Here is a 23,600-nt window from a genome sequence, read left to right as displayed (position 1 = left end):
GCAGCAAAATATTCCAGGACCAGAAAGTGGTTTTTAGAAAATCTCTTGATGAGACCAGGAGGCAGGAAGGAGGGGTGCAGTGCAGAGCAAGATGCTGGAGCAGTTTGTTGCGACCAGGAGCGTGGTCTGCCCTGGCTGGCCAGTCGGCCTTTCCGAGCCACGCTCTCAAATTAGTGTGGTTTCCCTATTGTGTGATGTTGGCCAGCCAGAGTTGCCAGTCTCCAGACGGTGGCTGGAGATCTCCCAGAATTGCAGCTGATCTCCAGGCAACGGAGACCAGTTTCTCCTTCAGAGAAAATGACTGCTTGGGAAGGTGAACCCTGTGGCGTTATACCCTGCTGAGTTCTGTCCCCCTCCCCAAATCCCAGCCTCCCCAGGATCCACTTCCCAAATCTCCTGCCTGGAGCTGGCAACTCTACCAGCTTCACAATCCATCAGGCTTCCGCATATACCTAAAATGGAACTTGGGGGTGGGGAGGGGGGGGGTGGAGGGATTACTACTATTTGACCCTCGATGACTGTCTAGGGCAGCCAGTTAGAACAGGGAGGTTTTTTGCTCATCAGTCAAGGGGAAGAGTTTTCCCTTCGCCTGTCCCCTTCACAAGCACGGCTTCTTTGCTAATGGAAATAGCGCGCTCCATTTTCTGCCGGCCCCATTGCTATACCCTCCGAACCAGCCCGGCTCCTTTTGGCGCAAAGGCCAGTCTCCATTCCTCATTAGCAAGAGGTTTCCAATCCTGCCATGCTGCAGGGAGGAGATCTGGGGGCACTGGAGACCCCAGGGCTAATGAGGGCTCCCTTAATGACCTCTGCAGCTATTTCCCAAAACAAGTAAGTCCTCCTAACCCCCTTTTCGGCTCAGAGTGAATGTCTACTGCGAGAACAAAGGGTGGCAGCGTATCTATGACAACCGGAGGGTGGATTACACCCTGAAGTGGTGTGAGACCAAGCATCGGGAAGACTACTGCAACTTCAGGGAAGGTAAGAGGAGGCCAGGTGCGGGGGGGGGGGGGAGACGTAGAGATCCGGCCCCTCTTTCCTGGGATTGCCTGCTCTCATTGGCAGCAGCATTCCAGGGTCTCAGGCAAGGAAAGGCCTTTCTTAATATCAGTACCAAGCACCTTTAAGTGGGCCTGAACCCGGGACTTTCTACATGCCAAGCCGACACTCCCAGTCCCATACCAGAAGTCCAACGTGGACAGCGCTCTGCCTCTCACCCCACAGCTAGGGTACAAACACAACAGTTGTTCTTGTTAGCTTACCCTGAGAAACCCACTCTGCAAAAGGCAGCAACTAGTATTCACAGATGCACTGCCTTTGAACGTGGAGGTTCTATTCCGTCATTATCATAGAACCATGGAGATGGAAGGGGTCTCCAGGGTCATCTAGTCCACCCCCCTGCACAATGCAGGAAATTCACAACTGCTTATGGCCAGCAGCCTTTGATAGACCTATCTTCCATACATTTGCCGAATCTCCTTTTAAAAGCCATCTAAGTTAGGGGCCGGTGCCATTTCCTGTGGCAGTGAGTTCCATACGTTAACTGATCATGGCTTCATTTTTTTGTCTGCCGCACCACATTGGCCATTGTGGATTTCCATGCTTCAGGTCAACAGCTGCTTTATCAGATCCCAAACAACAGGGTCCTCACCACAAAGATTGGACTTCTGGTGAACCTCCGAGAGTACGAGCGGGTGATGATGAAGATCTCCAAGAACGGAAAGTAAGCCCCTCCTCTTCAACATCCCCTTTTTATTGAATAGACACAATAGCAGTATTCACTTATTATTTCGCATGGTGGTTGTTGGGAATCAAAATAATATCCAATTTTATAAAGCCGCAGAGTTTCATAGTGGCAGCTACAGAAGTCAGCTTCAAAGTGTTTAAAAAGAAAGAGAGTCCTTACGGTGCTATGCTTGGACAATACTTGCGGAAATCTCAAAGCCAGAGAGAAGTTACTGAATAAGATTCCCAGTGTCTGGCCCACAAACTGAGAAATAAAATGTGCCTAGAAGCTGGGAAATTTTTTCCTGTGTACAGCCCAATTCCCAGTTGTGGATGCTGATGGATTTATGCAGTTGGAGAAGTGAGAATAAGCAACGTTATTGTGTAAACCTACTATATTTGCCTAATCAATAACCTGACCCTATCGCCTGAAAATGAATTAGCAACACTGAAGATTTATAGGGGATTTTTCAAAATTTACATTTTTAGCATTCAGAAGTTTGAACACAGACAAGTGGCTGAGTTTCAAATAAGAGTGTGTGCGTTTGGAATCTCTAATCCCAGATATTTCAACTTGAAACCTGACTTCTTCCACGAGGGAATCAAATTCTATGGTTCTTTATTCCACTTGCCATTTTCCATTTCCTCGTGCTTAATTTTTCTCTCTCTCATAAAATTCTTGTACATTTCCCCCAGATCATTTGTGCATCAATAAACAAGCGCTATAATATATATGTGTGTGTGTATGATAAATGTCATACGTCTAAGTAACATAAATTGTGCATAAGGAACATACAATGCATATGTGCAGATGTAAACGCGTTTGCAAAAGCAAGGGCAGAAAGCAGAGAACTGACACTGCTAGCAAAGTACACACAAATATACAAAAAGAACTGAAATGGGGGACATTTATTCAACCTTATTTCCAAATACAGATGTTGCTGAAATCTAGATTTCCTGGACTAGGGGCATTTATTTTAAGTAAAGAGTCAAAGTGTCTGAAGAAGGGAGCTTTGACTCCCAAAGGCTTCTACCCTGAAAATCTTGTTGGCCTCTAAGGTGCCACTGAGTTCAAATCCTGCTGTTCTACTGCAGACCAACATGGCTAACAGCCTGAACTTATTTAGTTTGGTTTTGACCCAGATTTCTCTACTCAGTGCAGACTCGGTGGAAAAAAACACAATAAACATCAACTTTCACAATGTTACTTCCCATCAACAGACTAATTCATCAGGCAGGCAGGGGCGGGGGGGGGGGGGACAGGTGATGCCATCTTTGCATTTGATGAAAACCACAGACCTTTGGGTGGCTTGCAGTGCTCAACATGACACAGGATTGCTTGTTTAGCCGTGTTTGAAACCACTGTTATCCTGGGTCCTTGCAGGTTATTGAAAATGGAGGACTTCTTCCCCGAGACGTTCCGCCTGGACATGAAAGACGAGAGAGAAGTCTTCTTTGAAATTTACAGAGGTGAATGCCGTGAGCTTTGGATTTGAATTTATTTTGCCAAACTGATGAGATTCATTTATCTAGATAGTAAAGAGTCCAGTAGCACCTTTAAAACTAACCAACCTTACTGTAGCATAAGCTTTCGAGAACCACAGCTCTCTTCATCAGATGCAACTTTATTGCAGCATAAGCTTTTGAGAATCACAGCTCTCATCGTCAGATGCAACTTTATTGTAGCATAAGCTTTCGAGAACCACAGCTCTCTTCGTCAGATGCAACTTTATTGTAGCATAAGCTTTCGAGAACCACAGCTCTCTTCATCAGATGCAACTTTATTGCAGCATAAGCTTTTGAGAATCACAGCTCTCATCGTCAGATGCAACTTTATTGTAGCATAAGCTTTCGAGAACCACAGCTCTCTTCGTCAGATGCAACTTTATTGTAGCATAAGCTTTCGAGAACCACAGCTCTCTTCATCAGATGCATCTGACAAAGAGAGCTGTGGTTCTCGAAAGCTTATGCTACAATAAAGTTGGTTAGTCTTAAAGGTGCTACTGGACTCTTTACTATTTTGCAACTACAGATTAACATGGCTAACTCCTCTGGATCTATTTATCCAGATAGCCTCCCTTTCCCTAAGCAGTATCCACGGCATATCCAGGTGTGCTCCCATCTAAGCACTGAACAGACTGTGAGATTCCAACATTTTATGCCTTCAGAAACCAGGCGTCAGGTTTCTCAGGAACTCTGGCTGGTCTCTCCCCAGTCCTTCCCAGCCCTGCCTCTCCCCAGTCCTTCCACCTGTCGCCTTCAGGTCCTTTATGGTAAAGGAGGAAACTCCGGAGCTGTTGCCCCCTGACCGTCTTCCCGAGGCATTTCTGTCAGCTCCTCTGCTTGCCCTTGACTACCTCTTGAGATGCCCTTTATATAGGGATTCACAGCTAGGGACCGATGACATCACTTCCGGTCACCTGATCCACTTCCACCCAACCAAAGAATATCTCGGCTAGTTCCAATGAAGCCCCATCACGTGGTGAGCCTGACTCAGATACAGCAAAGGTATTTCCAGATGGCTTCCTGTTTTCTATGGGCCTGGTTCACACATGCAGGGAGAAGGTTACCAACTTCCAGGTGGGGTCTGGAACTCTCCTGGAGTTCCCAGTGATCCCCAGACTACGGAGATAAGCTTCCTCAAAGGAAATGGCAAGAAATGGATAATTGGCACTAACAGACTACATGATTTGGATCAAACATAGAACTCGCCAGAATGTATTTTTATTTATTTATTCAAATATTTATATTGTGCCTTTCCTCTTGGCTGGAGGCAGTTGCGGCGTCCCTGGTATCACATCTACCAAAGAGGGTTAATGAAAACTGGCATCGTTTCACAAACTTCCATGAACTGTTACCCAACTTTTACTTAAGGTCTGGGTAAATAGAAATGAATAATGTGTACGGAAATGAAACAGCCCATCCCAAGTGCCCTCCACTTTCTCTCTCGTCACAGAGCCTCATATATGGATCTGCAAGCCCACCTGCTTGAACCAAGGCCGGGGGATTTTCCTCCTGAAGAACCAAGAGCAGGTCAAACGTTTTCAACTTGAGCTGCAGAATGTTGTAGACGATCCTGCATATAGGAAAGTGCCTCACAGAAGCCCCGGGGCAAGGATCCTGCAAAGGTATGGAATCTGGCAGCAGGGTTAGGGTCGGGGCCACCACCGAGAAAGCCCATGTACGGGCTGCTGTTTATTTTGGCCATGTGCAGGGTGGTATCTGCAGGAGACCCTGTTCAGATGAGCGAAGCTGCCATGGAGGAGCTTAGGGAGGGAGGGAGTCCCCGTAGGTATGCCTGAACCTGGGATCCGGAAGGGAGGTGCTCTCATTCCCAAACAAATGGAGAATGGAAAAAGCCCAATTTGTTTTCATTTGGGGCAGTGAAGGGGAAGGGGAAAGACTGCAATGATCTGGTGCCATTTATTCTTTTACTCTCCCTCTCGGTCTGGCACCTGAGGACTACATTTCCCAGGGTGCACCAAGGCACAGGGTCTGAGGTGGGTTAGAAACAATGTCTGAAACAGTTGTGGGGAGAGGGGGGGGAGATGGTCTTGTAAATGAAGATGAATGTAATAAAATCAAACAGGTGTAAGAACTCATATAGCCAACATTAAATTTTAAAGATGAAATATTTATCTAGTAGGTGGTGGGAAATGTCAGATATTCTTGTAAGAACATTAACTTTTGAAAGTGAGCTAAAACACAGGAGGAGAGTTCTTCAGAAATCTCTCTTTTTAGCTTTGGTTTTCCTGCAGATATTTGAACTTCTGGTCCGTACACTTCCAGGCTGCAAGTGAAAGCTCCCATGACTTCATGCTTCTCCCTGCAGCTGGAAAACTAGTGTGTCAGGGAGAAGGGTTCTAGTCTTTCTCCATGAGGTGCTCATTTTCCATGTATGGGGAATTTGTGTGGAGGAGCATTCCTTCATGCAGTCCCCCTGTAAGCGAGCCAGCCGAGATGCAGGGTGTCCATCTCCGTGAGAACTACTATCAAAATGCAGCATTGTACGCATAGGAAAGCTCTCCCACCATATTTTGCAAATATCCTAAAGAAATGACCTGATAGATTAGGTAAAGAAACCTTTGGCTTTTTAGACTATGAAAGTTCTACCTGTTCCCAGCAGAGTGGAAAAAGACAAACCCAGAACTGTGACTCATGCATAGACACAGCAAGCAGCCTCCTCGTAGAGTGTCTCTATACAAGGCATCTGGGTGCATGTTTGTCAAGTGCCAGGAGACTCCATGTTAGCTGGGAAGCATAGTTTTAAAAGACAGAGCCGGCGGAGATCACTCTGGAGGGGATGGATTCTCTGACAGCCCTCTGCTGCCTCTGGCCTGCTGGACTGTCTCCCCTTCCAGAGCCTTTGCCCTTCCACCATCACTGCTTAACACTTAGAATTAACCAAGCCTCAGCAGAGCAAAGGCTCCAGAAGGGGAGACAGTCCCACATGCCAGAGGCGGCGGAGAGCTGTGAGAGAATCTGTCCCCTCCGGAGCGATCTCCACCGGCTCTGTCATTTAAAACTATGCTTCCCGGCTAACATTACGTCTCCCGATACATGAAGAGCACGTGTCAGAAGTCTTGTGCAGAGAGGCTGTTAGAGAAAACAGTTCTGCCCTTTCTCTGTATCGGGACTTCTAGAGCATCTGAATAGTGGCAGACTTACCCTGCTCCCAGTTGACTGGAAGAAGGCCCATCCAGGGCAATAAATCACGCAGAGACACAGCAGGGAGCCTCCTCCACGGGTGAATCCTTTGGGCTCACAAGAGGCTTCAATTATTTAATTTGTTCTATTTCCTGCAGCACAGTGTGTGCATTTTAAGGATTTCCTGCAGCGTGTGATCACGGCTCCTTCCTGTTTTTGTTTTATCCCCACCCCCACAATTTCATTTAATGTACAGACAGCCCATTAGCATTTTCACAGGTAGGGAGGGAGGAGAAAGGGAGGGGGGGGAGATCAGAGATTTCTTTCTGTCTGGAAATCTAAAGGCAGCTTCAAAGGGACAGGTGCAGCCACCGAGGCTTTGTACTGTGCATTTGGAATAAGCTTCTAACACCCCCGTCTGCATCCGCTGCCTCTACCTCAAACCAGCCAGTGAGAGAGGAGGGACTCGAAACAAGAACCGCGCCTGCAGTTTAGGATCCAACACGGATGCGTTGCCCGTTCAGAACTTTTCATTGCTATTTATATTCGTCTTGTAATGACTGCATTCGAAAGACACACATGCACACACAGTGCCCAGGCCAGACAAATGCAATGCGCTGAATAAGAAGCAGTCAGCTAAACACACACCTCCCTTACACAGAAAGCGAGGGGCTGGCCTCTTCAAAATGGAGGTTGGTTGCCAGGCAAGGTGTGGTGTGCGCTTGGTTTTACTGCTTTGTTTATCATCTTTACCAAGCACTCGGTGTTCCGCGCAGAGGCAAAAGTGAAATAAAAAGGTCCCTGCCTCCAGGCTGTTACTCTCTCTCAGGCCCTGCACATGCCAGAGAATGGAGCGGCAGAACAGACGGCGCCATTTCAGTGTGCAGGCGACGATGGCTGTTCAGAATCCCACTTCCCTTTGCTCAAATAATGCCCTGCGCATAGAAAACCAGCACAGGCAGCAAAGGGAGGGGGTTGAAATTCCCTCCCTGCTGGGCTAGTTTTCTATTTGCATGGAACTGTTTATGCAAAGGAATATCTGGAGAGGGAATCCATCGCCGTCTGAAGCAGTAAAGCCCATTCTCATTCTATGTGCTTGACCCAGCCGCCTTTATTTGGGGATCTATTTATTTGTGTCCAGACGATACTATATGAACTCTCTGAGGCTTTAGTCGTCCCATTCATTTCCAATGGATGCTTAACCCCACCCCCCTCCAGGTATATTGACAGGCCGCTGCTGATCGAGGGAAAGAAGTTCGACGTCCGGTCTTACCTTCTCATCGCCTGCACGGTGCCATACATGCTGTTCTTTGGCCATGGGTATGCCCGGCTTACATGCCTCAACTACAACCCTATGTCAGACGACATCACTTCTCACCTGACCAACCAGGTGAGTCCAAACAGGTCACCCTCTGTGAACTGCAGCTTGTGGCAGATTTCCGCCACTCGCCGTGATCCCGCCTTCTCTAACCTTCAGGAAAGAGCTGAGATTTCTAGTATTTCATGATTTTAAAAGGCACCCACTACAACCTCCCCATAGATGTTAGCCGTGTTAGTCTGTCGGTAGCAGTAGAAAAAAGCAAGAGTCCAGCAGCATCTATGAGGCTAACAAAATTTGTCTTAGGGTATGAGCTTTCGTGAGTCACAGCTCACTTCTTCAGATACAGCTAGAATATGAGTCCATCTGTCCTTATGCCTTGGAGAATGGAGCGGTTTCAGATGCCGAAAGACAATAGCAGATAAATGACAATAGCCGGCGAATGACAATAGCAGGAGCGATTGGATAGGGTGAGGTATACAGAGGGGTGGTGGGTGTGGAGAAATCAGCATTGGTAATGAGACAGGAAGCCTAGGTCTCGATTCAGTCCCAGTGGATGGATTGTCTTGAGCTTCGTTATCAGTTGCAGTTCAGCAGTTTCTCTTTCTAATTTCCCTTGGAAATTCCCCTGCAGGAGAACTACATCCCCATAGTATTTTTAGCGTTTGTCTAGAACATTAGACTGTTCCAAATTCTTCACGTTATCTTGCTACAGTCCTTACAACAACCTTGTAAGGGAGGTGATTACTATAATCCCCATTTTGCAAGTGAGGAGGCTTAGGTAGAGAGAATGTGTGGCTCGGTACGATGTTCACTGTACGGGGCGGGGGGTGTCAAATGTGCTGTAAAGCACTGAAAGTCTAGTCAGAAGAGACCGAGAAGGACACTTTGACAGGGTTGTCAGTTCTGGGGTGGGAAATTCCTGGAGATTTAGTTGGAGCCTGAAGATGGTAAGGTTTGGGGGAAAGAGTGAGCTCAGCTGGGCAGAATGCCACGAAGGCCGCCCTGCAACACTGCCATTTTCTCCAAGGGAACTTATCTCTGTGCTCTGGAGATCAGCTGTAATTCCAGGAGATCTCCAGGCCCTGCCTGGAGGTTGGCAACTCTACACTTTGGGCATGCTCTGCTGCCCAGAAGTGTGTGTGTGGGGTGGGGGGACTGATGATAGCATGAAGAGAGAAAAAGGTTCAGTGTTGTCCAGAGGCCATTAGGTTGCAGGTGGATTAGGCCTGAGGAACTGGCTTTGACCGCTGCCTGAATGCGAAAGCCGCCCCTGCTGCCTCTGGCCAATACGTACGGCGTTGAATTTCTTACTTCTGCTGTTTCGTTCTCAAAATTCCTGTTTCGATTTCATTTTTCCCAGAGTGAATTGGACCTATGATTCACTGATTTTGCACCGTTTCCTCGGCTGGGGCATTTCTTCAAAACCTCCCTTTTCCCCACTGTTGTGTGTGTACATCCATAAATCAATATAGAGTATTGTACTGTGTATGAATGGCATCCATTGTATAAATATCACGTTGACTGTGTATTAAAACTATATACCATGTATATGTGATACAAACGGATCTAGCAAAGCAAACAGAAGAAAAGCGGAGAACTGAAACCGTTGGGAAAATATAAATGAATATAAAGAGAGAACAGGGCACGTTTGCTCACCCCCACACCCCAGGGGTTGGGGGACAGCTGGCATGCGTGTTCTCCTAACTGGTCCATCCCGCTTGGTTATTGTCTTCCAGCAATTCATGCCAGTGGCAAGAGAGATCTTGTTTTTCCTGTGACAGGGTTGTTTGCTCAGCTCTGCAGGCGGAGCCCAAGGTGAAACTTTTTGCCACAAGGGACATCAAATGAGAAGCAGGTGCGATGGTAGCAGCGGCCCAATTTCCAACGGATCTGTCTCGAGTGGGCAGGGCAAGGAAGCGACACCTGAGCAGGTGGCCCCGCTGAAGCCCCCGCCCCCAAATTAGAGCCAAGTCTTCTTTCGTCAGTCCTGGAACAAAACAGCTGTTTGATGGTTCACGGAGACAAGCTGGGGGCTTGCAAGGAACTGGAAGAGGGAGGGGTAAACACTGTGCAATTCTCCCCCTCCCCAATATCCCCCTCCAGGATTCTCTAACCTCTCAGGGATTTGAGAAAGCTGGTTTCTTTTCCCCTTTGACTGACCGTTCAACCGGTCTCAACATTCCCTCCCTTCGAGATCCCTCATCAAACCTTTTATTCTGCTGATTAATTTACAAAATCATATTTTTCAGCAAACCCGGGGGACCCCCTGAAGTATGTACAGGCCCCAAGCGCCTGTGGGTGGCCCCGCTGGGTGGCTTTCATCAGCCACACCGGGGAAGGGGGGAGCCAATTTAGTATTAGATACAAGGTGAATAATTGTTCCCTGCTGAATTTCTTATTATACACATTCTTGACAACAGTTTCGGGGCTCTGCTTTTCCCTTTTGAGTTTTTATTGTTTATATACATAGCTAATAGATACAATGCAAGCCATTCATGCCTAGAATAGATGCAGAATGTTGATTTATTGACACACAAATAATATTGGACAAAGCAACATTTTAAAGGGGAAAATTCAGTGCAAGGAAAGAGAAATTGATCTGAACATAAAGAATTGCAGTGTGTATTTACACAAGGAGAAGCACAGCGCAATCCTAAACAGAGTTACTCCAGTCTAAGCCCATTGACTTCAATGGGCTTAGACTGTTGTAACTCTTCTTAGGATTACACTGGCAAAATGGGAACAAGGTAGATGTACTGCAGATCTACACAGAGTCACTCCAGTTTAAGTTCATGGATTTAAATGGGTTTAGATTGGAGTAATTCTAGATAGGATCTCATTGTTGGAGACAAAAGAGACTCTTGGTCCATCAAGGTCAGCATTGTCTAAGACTGGGAGTCACTCTTTGGGGTCTCCAGAAGGGGTCTTTCACATCACTTCCTGCCTGGTCCTTTTACCTGGAGATTCTAAGGATTGCACCTGGGCTGCATGCAAACCAGAGGTTCTTCTACTAAACCGCAGCTCGTCCCCTGATTCAAAATCATCTCATTTCAAAGTGGAAATCTACACTGTTTGCAGCAGCAAAAAAACTGGTAGATGCTCGAGTTCTCTACTGCTGTAGCCTCCTGTTAGAAGTCAGCAAGAAGGTCTGTGGCTGAATTTACAGATCAAGCAGCTTGTGTGGTGCAGTGGTTAGCGCATTGGACCTGAGCGCCTTGGATTCAAAACCCTGCACAGTCATGAAGATCTCTGGGTTGGAGAGGGCCAGTCCCTCACTCTCTGCCTGACCTACGCCGTTGGGTTGTGGTGACGATAAAATGGAGGAGAACTTTGTCCTCTGCCCCAATTTTTTGGGAGGAAGGATGGGAGAAAGTGTAACATATAGACAGACATCGCCTGGGGTGACATCAGCTGTTCAGTGAAAAAAGGGCATATTAAAACCATACAGTGTACGCATCCTTCTTTTGCTGAAAACTTGGAGCTGCCTGACTCTCAAAAGCTCATACCTTGGAAATCTGGTTGGTTTTTAAGGTGCTGTTGGACCAGGATCTTTGGCTTAAACTTTTGATCTGTCAAGGTCAGTCTTCTTTCAGCAGCTGCTTCCCAGGGTCTTGTGCAGAGGTCTTTCACAGGACCAGGGCTTTTTTTTCTGGGAAAAGAGGTGGTGGAACTCAGTGGGTTGCCAGCACAGGGGGCAACTCTTGGTGGGAGGTGGTGCCCCTGGTACCACATGTGTGCGCGCAAAATGCACGCATGCTCCCAGGGCCAATGACGTCACTTTGGGTCAGCTGGAACAAGGGGGGAGTTTTTAAAAGTTTAAATTGCTCTTGGTGAAAATGGTCACATGGCTAGTGGCCCCACCCCCTGATCTCCAGACAGAGGGGAGTTGAGATTGCCCTCTCAACTCCCCTCTGTCTGGAGATCAGGGGGCAGGGCCACCAGCCATGTGACCACTTTCAAGAGGTGCCGGAACTCTGTTCCACCGTGTCCCTGCTGAAAAAAAGCCCTGCACAGGACCTACCACACATTTCTTTTAACTGGAGATACCAGACCTTCCATGTGCCCCGCAAATGCCCTTCAGCTGAGCCACGGCACCACCGCCCCTTCCTGCCCACCCTGTACGTTTAACTGCTTGTGTCTCAAATGTCTCACCCCTGATGGTGCTTTTGTTTCCTCACCCAACAACCTTCAGTGCGTGCAGAAAAAGAACCCCATCTACAACAACGTCAAAGAGGAGACCGTGTGGCGGATGGAACGCTTCAATGCCTATGTCAACGAGCGCTTCCGGCACATCAAAGGGCTCCCCAAAGACTGGGTCTTGAACAACTTTACTGTGAGTTTGCCCACGTCGTTCCCCTTCCACGCATGCTGAACCGGACGTAAGAAGAGCCCGGCAGGATTGGAACTAGGGCCCCTCTAGGCATTTTCCATGGCAGCCACACAGATGTGTTAGAAGGCCCATAAGGAGGGTACAGATAGGTACCCTCCTTACCCATGATAGGTCTTCGGAGGCAGGGCTCATTTCGAGGGGGAATGCGCCGGAACGCAGTTCCAGCAGTTTCCCAAAGAGGTCACATGTCAGGTGGCCCCGCCCACCTGACTCTTGGCCATTTTGGGCCCGTTTCGTCCTGGATAGGGGCCAAAATGGCCCGGACCAGGCCTCTGACGGGTGGTGGCTCACTCTCCTACTCAGCAGTGGCCCGATCCTAACCATTTGGGGCCCCTTTTCGGCCATTTTCAGCCCCTTTTTGCCATTTTGGGCTCAATCTTGGCCCTGAATGGCCAGGATTGGGTCCAAAACAGCCAGGATAGGTGATGTCAGGGGGTGTGGCATATGCAAATCAGTTATGCTAATGACACACTTCCGGCGATGTCAAGGGGCGTGGCATATGCGAATGAGTTCCTCCAGCTCTTTTTCTATGAAATGACCCCTGTTCGGAGGTATGCTCCTTTGGACCATTTAGCCATCACGGCTAACAGCTATTGATAGATCTCTCCTGCATCCATTCGTCTAGGTGGCCATTATCACTCCATCTGGTGGCAGTGAGTTCCCTTAGTTAATTCTACATTACACCAAGAAGTATCTTCTTTTGTCTTTCCTGAATCTACTTCCCATCAGCTTCATTGGATGTCCCCGCAGTTCTAGTATGATGGGAGAGCTGGAAAAAGTGTTCCTCTGTCTCCCCTACCTTCACAGCATATTATAAACTTCAGTTTTTTATGTGCAGCATTTTAGAAATCTCCCTCATAACTCACTTCTTACCCGTCAGTTTCCTAACTGAAAAAAATTGCAAGCCCTCTTGCTTTTACTCCAACAAGGAAGTTAGGCCCTCCAGACCCTCAACTGTTTTGCTTGCCCTGTGTGATACCCTTTTTGAGAGCCCGTTTGGTGTAGTGGTTATGAGCAGCAGGACGCTAATCCGGAGAGCCAGGTTTGATTCCCCACTCCTCCACTTGAAGCCAGCTGGGTGACCTTGGGCTAGTCACAGCTCTCTCAGAGCTCTCTCAGCCCCAACCACCTCACAGGGTGATTGTCATGAGGATAATAATAACACATTTGTAAGCTGTTCTGAGTGGGCATTAAGTTGTCCTGAAGAGCGGTATATAAATCGAATTTTATGACAATGTCACCAAAACAGTACACTGAGCCAGGGATTCCTGGGGTGGCCTTCCTCATATTGTTTTTTGAATTTATTATCCACTCTTCTTATGAACAGGCTCAGAGAGGATCACAACATAAATAAATGTTTACAATAAAATCAACATTAAAAGCAATAAAATTTGGCCGCCATCCATATTGCTCAACCCTGGCCCAAAACCACCCCCTGAGATGGGGGTGAGCAGACGACATTGATATATTGCAGGAGAAAACTGGGAGTGAGGGGTTTTTTCCTATCCCTCTCAACAGGACACCAGCAGAGGCGCTCGCCCCCACCTCAGCCTCAACCATATGCCTGGCGGAACATCTCTGTCTTGCAGGCCCAGCGGAAGGATAGTAAATCTCGCTGGGCCCTTGTTCCAACAGACAGAGAGTTCCAACAGGTTGGTGCCAGGACCGAAAAGGCCCTGGCCGAGGCCAGGCGAGCATCCTTGGGGCTTTCCTCCCTACTGCCCCCCACCCGCCATTCCTGAGGTGACCGTTGAGGCCACATTTGGCCACATCCATAAACCCACCCAGATATTTGCATGTTGTGATGCGGCTATGAGGCCCCGGAGGCTGTGTCTCATGGGCTTCCGGGATTGTCCACCACATGTGTTCCTGTCACACGTCTTTCAGAGGAGAATGAAGGAAATCATGTTGCACTGCTTCCTGGCTGTGAAGTCCAAGCTGGAGTGCAAGCTGGGCTACTTCGATCTGATCGGCTGCGATTTCTTGATCGATGAAGAATTTAAGGTACCGAGCGTCATTCCAAGGCGGACCCCTGGGCAGGTTATTGAGTTGACCGGATCCGGAGTGAGGAAACTTCCTCCCCACACGCTCCCCTTGGCTTCCCCAGGGCCACTTGCTGAGCTCACGGCTGTTGTGGGATTCGAACCAACAGAGTGCTGATGCACAGCCCAGCCAAAGCAGATGCGCCAGCTCTGGCCACATTAACAGTACACGCCAGAAAAGCCTTCCTGAACCAGCAGGTCAGGTGGTATGACTTGATTCCCTCTAAAGGCACCTGGCTCAGGGTAGCCAATTGGTCTGAGCAAAGAGGACTCCTCTCCTGCATAGACTTCACCTTGCCCCCCTTTGCGTTGCCTCATTGTGCCCTCCTCTGCCCAGGAGGATAGAAGGGAGACCAGGCAGACACACCAGCCAGGGTTTATTTGTTTGTCCTGTGCTTTTGTCACCAGAGCAGATGCTTCCCCCAGATGGGGACCCACAAAGCAGTGTGGAAAAGCACAAATTAACTTGTTTCGGGGCCTGGCCCCCAGCCATGAGCCCTCTGTCCTTCTGCATCTAGGATGGGAACGACGAGGGGCGTGCCAGGACATAAGGGTATGCAATCTGTGAGGTTGGCACACAAAGCCCCCTCTAGGTAACTCTGCCTCCCGACAGGAGATCCGGTGTCGCTCCATTGTGTCCAATCCCTGGATGGTTAATTAAAAGCTTTCACCCCACCAAGGAGGCCCTCGGAGGTTTCGGCAAGTCTCTCCCGATTTCACCCCCCTGGGAGGATGACAGCCCTCCAGAACTACTTGAATAAAACAATAGCATTAACAATATTAATAATTAGGGCTGCCACCTAATTAAAGCGATCGTACCCATGACGAGTTGCAATTGATTAAATCTGCATACATTTACATATGAATAACATTAGGGAAGCATAGACTGTCCTCCCGCAAGCATTTTGTAGCATGAAAATTGCGTTTTTTTACAGAGGCAGAAATATCGTGTCTCTACCCCCGCCCCAGGCATTCTGCCCGGCGTTTATGCTGGCTATTTATGTGTGTGTGATGCTCTGATCGTGTGGCTGCTTTGCTGCCATCCTCCCCACAAAAAACCCTGTATCTTCTTCCTATGAATGGCGAATGGTCCAGCCAATCAGGGATAACGTGACGAGCATGATGACGATGGCATAATGCTAGGCAGCCAATCCGATGTGATGACACAATGATGTCATGAATCCTATTCGGAGGGAGAGCATATGCCTTGTCTCTGGATCAACCCTCACTCAGATTTAGGGTTGGCAACTCTGGGTCAGGAAATTCCTGGAGATTTTGGGGAGGAACCCAGAGAAGGTGAAGTTTGGTGTATAATGTCGTAGAATCCGCCAACAAAAGCAGCCAGTTTCTCTGGGGGAACTGATCAACTCCAGTCTGGAGATCAGTTGTAATTCCAGGAGGTCTTGAGGCTCCACCTGGAGGTTGGCAACTGAACATGAGCAAACTTTCCCTTCCACTGTGTCAGGGCTCCCTGATAGGCCCCATCTTAGGACAGGCATCCCTTTTGATGTGAGAAAAAAGTGGGGCTGCCTCTTCTAATATAGCACCTACCACCTGCCATTTTTTTTACGAGCTCATAAAAATATTTACTTCCCAGCTAACTGGGGGCACCTTTTAACATTAAAATAGAGTTTTAAAAATCGAGACAGTTACCTCATCAATCAAATAAAGTTTGCAGCCCCATCTGCCCACAAAAGGCCAGTTCACAAAACTTCGTCCGGCTCCTGAAACGTTCTGCTACCCACAAGCTTCTCCCAAACAGAGAATCCAGGACTGGGCAATGCAGTAGAGGCCGGTTGGCTTCTTGGGAGCTTTGCAGGTCAAAGGGAACGGGATGCAATCTGGGGTGTGGTCAAAGAAGGCCACGAGCAAAGCCTAAGAAAGGATAGGGCCGTTCTGGCCTCCTCCTTGCTATCAAACGTTGTGACGAGCCTTGGCCTAGTTAGTTATGAAGGCAATAACAAGAACTGGATCCTGCTGAGGATTACGACAGGGTGTAGAAAGGGAGGAAAGACCCACATAGCACGTAGGCCAGTTCAGTTGGCATGGAGAGGAGGGAGATCAAGGGCACTCAGCACCCCTCTCCTCTCACCCGGCACACAGTCCCCCTTGCCCAACACCAAAAATTGCCCGGGTGGTGCTGGTTATAGGATTACATACAGCAGGGGATATGGCCGATCGGTAGAACATCTGCTTAGCATGCAGAAGGCCTGGGTTCAATCCGCGGCAGCAAATGAGGGTGTCAGAATCCCAAGGCAATCAATCCGGAGGAGTTAGCCGCGTTAGTCTGTAGTTGCAAAATAGTAAAGAGCCCAGCAGCACCTTTAAGACTAACCAACTTTATTGTAGCAGAAGCTTTCGAGAACCACAGGTCTCTTCGTCAAGGGGGAAAATAGTATCCTGGTGGTAGCGAGAGACCTCCTAGCAAAGCTGTTCATTGGCTGCCAGTGCCTGAAAGGCCAGTGAGAGGAAACTGGGGAGAAATATGTGTTGTACGTGTGCATGTGCTGGAGTTGCCAGCTCCAGGTTAGGAAATTCCTGGATATTTGGGGGGGGGGTGGAGCCTAGAGAGGGCAGGGTTTGCGAGGAGAGGGGTCTCAACGAGGAATAATGCCATAGAAGCCACCCCTAAAGAAGCTGTTTTCTCCAGTGGAACTGATTTCTGTGGACTGGAGATCAGTTGTAATTCCAGGAGATCTCCTGACACCGCATGGAGTTTGGTAACCCTAGCACATGCCAGTGAGGTCACTTCTGGCAAAAATTGGAACCTGGGGTTATTTACAGAACTCTAAGATTACTATCAGGTTTCCCCAAATCCTAGAGCATCTACTCGGATGTCACAACGTCACTTCCGGTTTCCACCAGAAGTGATGTCAGCGCACTGGCACCATGCTGGCATGCCAGTCCTGATTCCAAAAATGCTCCCAAGATAGGGTTGCCAACCTCCAGGTGGTAGCTGGAGATCTCCCAGAATTACAACTGATCTCTGGGTGACCGAGATCAGTTCCCCTGGAAAAAATGGCGGCCTTGGAGGGTGGACTCTATGGCATTATACCCAGCTGAGGTCCCTCCCCTCCTCAAAGCCTGCCCTCCCCAGGCTGTACCCCCCCAAATCTCCAGGAATTTCCCTACCCAGAACGGGCAACCGTCTCCCAAGGGTTGCTGTGTGTTGACAATCCTAAACCTGACCCACCTCTTGCTGTGCTAGGAGTAGGGTTTGGGGCTGGGGAATGATAAAGAAAAAGGCCTCCTCACAACCAAGAAAGATAGACCACTGCTATTCCCTTACATTTTTAAAAAAACATATTTTACCCAGAAGGGGAAAGGCCTGATATTGGTAAGAGACAGGTAACTTACAGAGCTTCAGTGCCCCCTGGTGGCAATTTGAAAAAACTCTTACCAATTTTGGACATTCCCCCTCCCACGTACACACACACAGCCATTGCCACAGATTTCACACTGGTTTCACATCCTCTTTTGCGAAGTGTTGTCAACTAGCCAGGCGAATCTATTCATTACGATAATTTATTGCAGCAATAACTTCAATATCCATTGATTTTTTTAAAAAAAAGTTAACATATTTATGGCTTTGAGGCCGGTTGCTGGAAATGCAATGAAGCGTGGATGATCTCCCCCCACACCTCCCGCTTTCGTGGCACACTTTAAGTGAACATTTATTTAATTGATCTATTTATTTAATTTAAAATATTTATTCCCCAAGTCTCAGAGCAAAACGGATAATAACTTAGCAAAGTAAAATAAGCACGGCAGCAACAAAACACCACTATTTTATTTAGACTTGCTAACCAGCCTTGGTCCCTCCCAGAGACAACTTAGCTCCACCCCTGGGTTTCATGGGGGAATTTTAGATTTCATAAGTTGCCAAATGTTTTCTTCCCCAGTTCTGTCCGGGGCGACAAGAGGCCCAAGGAACAGCAAATGTCAGAGAGTTCTCATTCCTATAGAAAAGAGAATGGCTGTTGAACCAGTCTGAGCATGTAGTGCTGACAGGCCCAAAGTAGATTCCGAATTTCTCATCCCAGGGCCTATTTCAACCCAATTTCATCTCCTCCTTGAGCAAATCGAACCTGTCTCTCTTCCCGCTCCATTTCCCACTGCAAAATATAACTTTTCTGCATCAATAAATTAGCAATGTACATATAGATACAAATAAGGCCCTAATCAACTGGCACAATTAGGATGCCAGATACGTCTTTGAGAATGGTGTTTTCCAGGTGTGGCTCTTGGAGATGAACTCGAACCCTGCTTTGCATACCAACTGCGGTACTTTGAAGAGTATCATTCCTACAGTGGTGAATGAAACTCTGGGTAAGTGGAAAGAAAAACTTCTCTTCCTTTCGTCTTCTCTGTCGTTGTTCTCATATACCCTCCCTTTATTTCTCTTCCTTCCTAGAAGGGAGGGGAGACACACTGCACTAATCTCTGAACAACAACCTTGGGAGGGGGGGGGATTCTGATGAGAAGTTTGGCAGAGCTTTTCCTGGACTGTACCACATCAAGATTCTGAACGTTCCCCATTTCCAATGACTCTCTGAATATAGAAAAATATAGTGAAGAAAGCTATCCTGAAGCCATGTCCTAGAGATGCTAGTTTTCTATATGCAGGGAGCATTTCCTCATAGAGAACATTGCAATAGGCACTCTCCCCACAGGCAACATCAAATGATGCACTCCAGGAAAGGCCTTACCGTACGGTTCAGCTGAATATGTTAACTGAGCCTCCCCTCAACTGGGTTCATTCCAGTTTCTCCTGATCGGTTAAGAACGCTGCCCAGGGTGGGCGAACAGGTGATTGGAAGATTGCTTGGCATTTGCATGACACTTAACTTACATCATTGGGTTACAAACTTTATGATGACTCTATAAAGTAGGCTGGTATTAGTATCCCCGTACTTCAGAGACGTGTGGCTCGCCAAAGACCTCTCAGCAGAGCAACGAGATTCGTAGCTCAGCCACTAACGTGCAACCGCTCAAAGCAACGCCCCACAAAAGAGAGGGCAGAGGTAGACAATCATGGATGGGTGAGTCGTTGCTAAAGATGAGCCTGTATTTTGGTAAGGTTCCTGCCTGTTTGATTTCTAGATCTGGCGATTGAGATCTTCACCAAGAGCCAGAAGTCTCAGCCGATCTTTCCCTTGGAGTCGCCGTGTCACTTTGTGCTGATCTATAACGGGGTGGCGTCTGATAACAGAGTCCCTCGGCCCACCAAGAGCAGGACTTCCCTCCATTCTCTGCACAGCCCTCGGGAGGGCAATGCCAATGCTACGAGTGCCCCCAGCTCCAGCAGCAGCAGCGGCACCAGCAGCAGCAGGGTGGTAGACAAGCAGCCACCCAAGCCTTTGGAGAAACTCCCCAAGATGGAACCGCCCGGCCCTCCTGACGTGATCTCCCTTCTGCCTAACAAGGCAGCCACTCGAGATATTTTACCTGTACCTCAGATTCAAATATCCATAGTTCCCGACCTTGCCAACTGCCCTTCAGTGAAAGCCGTCCTCCGGGCCAAAGAAGTCTGTAGCCATGGGAACCAGTACATCATCAAAAATGTACCAGAGTCAGATGGGCCTCATACAGGGTCGTGCAAGGCCCATAGTAGTGATAATAAGGCCAAAAATAATCCCACAGTCGCTGTTGCCACCGCTTCCAAAGACAGGTCTTATAGTTCGTGGTTGCAGCAAACCTTCGCGACCAAATATTCATCATCGGGCGGCAACCTGGCAAGCATGCCCTTGACCAGCTCTCAGATGGTCTCCCTCCATCTCCAGTCCAACATCCCCCCAAACATTCCCGTAATCCAAGAACACGCCAGTCTCCCCTACCAGCCCGTGACTCAAGCCAAGCCACCAATGGACAGCAAGAAGGCCGTAGCAAGAACCAGCAGTTGCAACGATTCGCTCCCAGAAGATACAAAGGCCTCGCACCGTGGCTCCTAACTCACTTGAGTATTTCCAAAGCCCTGGCTCTTTTTCCTATAAAGGACAACAAACAAAATGAAAAAAGAAAATAACCCACACACAGTCGCCTGCTTTGTGATGTATTTAAGTGTTTCTTACGGAATCCTGTTTTTTAAAAACAAAAACACAAAGCAATCAGTGTTGGGATCTCCTTCAAGGAAAGGAAGGTTACCTGGTGTGGGCTGGTATAGATTCACAGAGTTTATTCTAATGATAGTTGGACATATTTCGGGGCAGCGAGAGCAAAGTTTGGGCATGCAGGTTCAATAAGGAGTTGGGCTGTTGTTTAAAAAAATTAGATGAAGAATGTACATAGAAAATGGATACAAATGCTGTCTTTCTCTGTCATTTCCCCTTCTTCCTTCCTTCCTCTTTCCTGGGCCGATTCCAGACGACTAACCTGAAGGCGCTGCATGCCGCCATGTTCCGGATCGCGACGGGGAAAACGCGAAATATCGCGTTTTCTCGCACGAGTTTGGCGCGACGTCGCGCCAAACTCGTGCGAGAAAACGCGATATTTCGCGTTTTCCCCGTCGCGATCCGGAACATGGCGGCATGCAGCGCCTTCAGGTTAGTCGTCTGGAATCGGCCCTGGTCTCCATCATTTTTCTTCTTGTTTCCTAGTCTGTGCTACTTTCCTTCCTTTCTCCTTGTTTCTTGTTTCTTCTCTGACATTCTCCTTCTTGTTTCCTGTGCTGTTACTTTTCTCTCCTTCCTGTTTCATGATGCGTGCCATTTCCCTTTCTTCTTTCCCCTTTCCTTCCCTCTTCCATTTCACAGAATCACAGAGTTGGAAGGGGCCATACAGACCATCTAGTCCAACCTCCTGCCCAATGCAGGATGAGCTGAAAGCATCCCTGACGAATATTCGTCCAGCCTCTTCTTGAAAACTGCCACTGAAGGGGAGCTCACCACCTCCCCAGGCAGCTGATTCCACCTTGGAACTACTCGGACCGGGAAAAAGTTTTTCCTAATATCCAGCCGGTACCTTTCTGCATGCAATTCAAGCCTGTTGCTTTGAGTCCTATCCTCTGCTGCCAACTGGAACAGCTCCTTGCCCTCCTCCAAATGACAGCCTTTCAAATATTTTAAAAAAGCAATCATGTCCCCCCTCAATCTCCTCCAAACTAAACATTCCCAAGACCCTCAGCCTTTCCTCGTAGGGCTCAGTCTCCAGACCCCTGATCATCCTCATCGCTCTCTTCTGCACCCTCTCGATTTTGTCCACATCCTTTTTGAAGTGGGACCTCCAGAACTGCACACAGTACTCCAGGAGCAGCCTGACCAAGGCAGTATAGAGAGGGACTATGACCTCCTGTGATTTCGATGCAGTGGCCCCTTTGATACAACCCAAGACTTAGTTTGCCTTTTTTTGCCACCACATCACACTGACTGCTCATATTTAGTTTACAGTCCACTCTTACCCCAAGATCTCTTTCGCATACACTACTACCCAGAAGTGCATCCCCCATCCTGTATTTGTGCTTCACATTTTTGTGGCCCAGATGTAATATTGTGCACTTATCTATGTTGAATTGCATCCTGTTCACAACTGCCCACTTCTCCAGAGTATTCAGGTCTTGTTGAATTTTAACTCTATCTTCTTGGGTGTTTGCCACTCCCAATTTAATTGGGAGTAGCCCAATTAAAATTAAATGAGTAGCCCATTTACCCCTTCATCCAGATCATTGATAAAACATGTGGCTCGGTTTTGGGCCCAGTACTTTTCAATATTTTTATTGCAATATTTCCTTTCCTTCCAGTTACAAAAAACCAAAGGCTCATGCTTGCAGGCTGGGAGCACTGAGGTTATGGCTGCATAAGCAATGATGTGGTGTGTGTGCTTAGAATAAACTCTGTGGGTTCGCCACTAGCCATAACTTATGATTTGCTCGATTTGCTAGCCTTCCCTCAGATAGCGAGACTGGAAACATCAGCAAGTTGTTTGGTCCTCCTTGGGTGATCTGATCAGCAATGGGGAGGGAATTCATGTCCACAGGTACTTGGGGAGGAAAAGACATTAATGCTAGGAAAAGCTGAAGATAGTAGGACAAGATGAAGACCCAAAATGCGATGGTGTGACCCAATAAAGGAAACCATGGCCTTCACTTAGCAAGATTTGCGCAAGGCTGTTAACGATAGGATGTTTTGGAGGTTGTTTCATAGTCAGAAGCGAGTCGATGGCACATAACATACACAGTACTTCTTGTTGTATCATGTATCGAGTTCCCTCAATGAGGGTTGCCATTTTATGGCCACAGGTGGGGAACTCCCACAAGCACTTACCTGTCCCCCACAGACACTCAATGGGATGGCAGGGAAAAAATAGTGGTGAAAAACAGTGTTGCTGGCAACTGGCCGGAGGATGGTGGGGGGCAGACAAGCTGGAATGGCATTGCAAAACACCACAAACTGGAAGTGACATCACCATGTTGTGCAACACTCTAGGAATCTCCCGAAACTCTGTCCTTTTCTCCAGATTTTCTGGAAGATCTGATACAATTTCCACGTTTGGGGCCAGAAATAATGTTGTGGCATTGCAGAATATCTTTCCGGTGTGTCTCCATCTCCATTCCAACCCTGCCCTGATCCTCTTGTCAATTGCCAGCCCACCCTATGCTCAACAGAAGATGTGCGCTCACATTGCTGGTTTGATATGCTGGGGCTGAAAACGGGGGCAAGGAGGAGAGAGTGAAGAATTGCCAAGCAAGATCCTGCAAACGTATATTACTTTTATATCCATACTGCCATGACTTTCTACAAGGGCAATAGCGCTCCTCTTTTTGCACTGGGTGTTTAGAGACTGAAGGATCCATTTACCTCTCAAAAGACCAAATGTGGGCCAAACCAAAGGTCCATGTGGCTTAGTAAAGCATGTGGACTTTAGAATGCTTGGGGGAAACCTCTAATGACAAATTCAAGGGCTCAGACCCAAACACCAAGACATTGGCCGTTTCCACATGGCTTACCTCTCTTCGTAATGTCCCGGTAGATTGCGCAAAACCCGCGGAAGATGGTGTTTCCTCGCGCGAGGTTTGCGCGATGTCACGTGACGTCGCGCAAATCTCGCGTGAGGAAATGCGATCTTCCACGTTTTATGCGCGATCTACCAGGACATTACGAAGAGAGGTAAGCCGTGTGGAAACGGCTATGGACGTGTGGCATGCACACCACCACTAACAGTGAACCTCTGCTCATAATGAGCTCATCCTCGGCCCCCTCCCCAAACAATCTCCCATGCACATTTAACACTACCTGGCCAAGTAGAGATTCGAATACACACCTCCCCAGCACACAAGCAACTCTCGCTCCATTAAGAAGGGCTGAACCTTCCCTCATGTATGGAAGAAGCTGGGACCACGTCACTGGCCGTCTGACTCAAGGGGAAATCCCCTAAGTAGGCGACATGCACTGAGGCTGAAAGCGTTTCAGGGAAGACGTGGTTGTTCGCCGCTTGGTTCACAGAAAGCGAAAGTGCCACCTGTGGTGAGAGTAATGGGATT

General features: G+C 48.1%; 1 protein-coding gene across 1 annotated transcript in view; it reads left to right on the top strand.

Moving 5' to 3' along the window:
• Nucleotides 1-20,141, top strand: part of TTLL10 (tubulin tyrosine ligase like 10) — a 44,479-nt gene extending 24,338 nt beyond the window's left edge. Inside the window, exons 4-12 of the mRNA XM_055000987.1 lie at nt 863-981; nt 1,609-1,723; nt 3,110-3,195; nt 4,682-4,853; nt 7,591-7,762; nt 11,886-12,026; nt 13,971-14,087; nt 18,361-18,454; nt 19,229-20,141. Coding sequence (XP_054856962.1) covers nt 863-981; nt 1,609-1,723; nt 3,110-3,195; nt 4,682-4,853; nt 7,591-7,762; nt 11,886-12,026; nt 13,971-14,087; nt 18,361-18,454; nt 19,229-20,076 — 1,864 coding nt within the window. The 3' untranslated portion in view covers nt 20,077-20,141. The remainder of the gene's footprint in view (nt 1-862; nt 982-1,608; nt 1,724-3,109; nt 3,196-4,681; nt 4,854-7,590; nt 7,763-11,885; nt 12,027-13,970; nt 14,088-18,360; nt 18,455-19,228) is intronic.
• The last annotated feature ends 3,459 nt before the right edge of the window (nt 20,142-23,600 follow it).

This window comes from Eublepharis macularius, chromosome 17 (assembly GCF_028583425.1).
Source record: "Eublepharis macularius isolate TG4126 chromosome 17, MPM_Emac_v1.0, whole genome shotgun sequence".
Taxonomy (NCBI): Eukaryota; Metazoa; Chordata; class Lepidosauria; order Squamata; family Eublepharidae; genus Eublepharis; species Eublepharis macularius.
The sequence above is the reverse complement of the archived record's forward strand: the minus strand, read 5'-3'. Positions and strand labels throughout refer to the sequence as shown.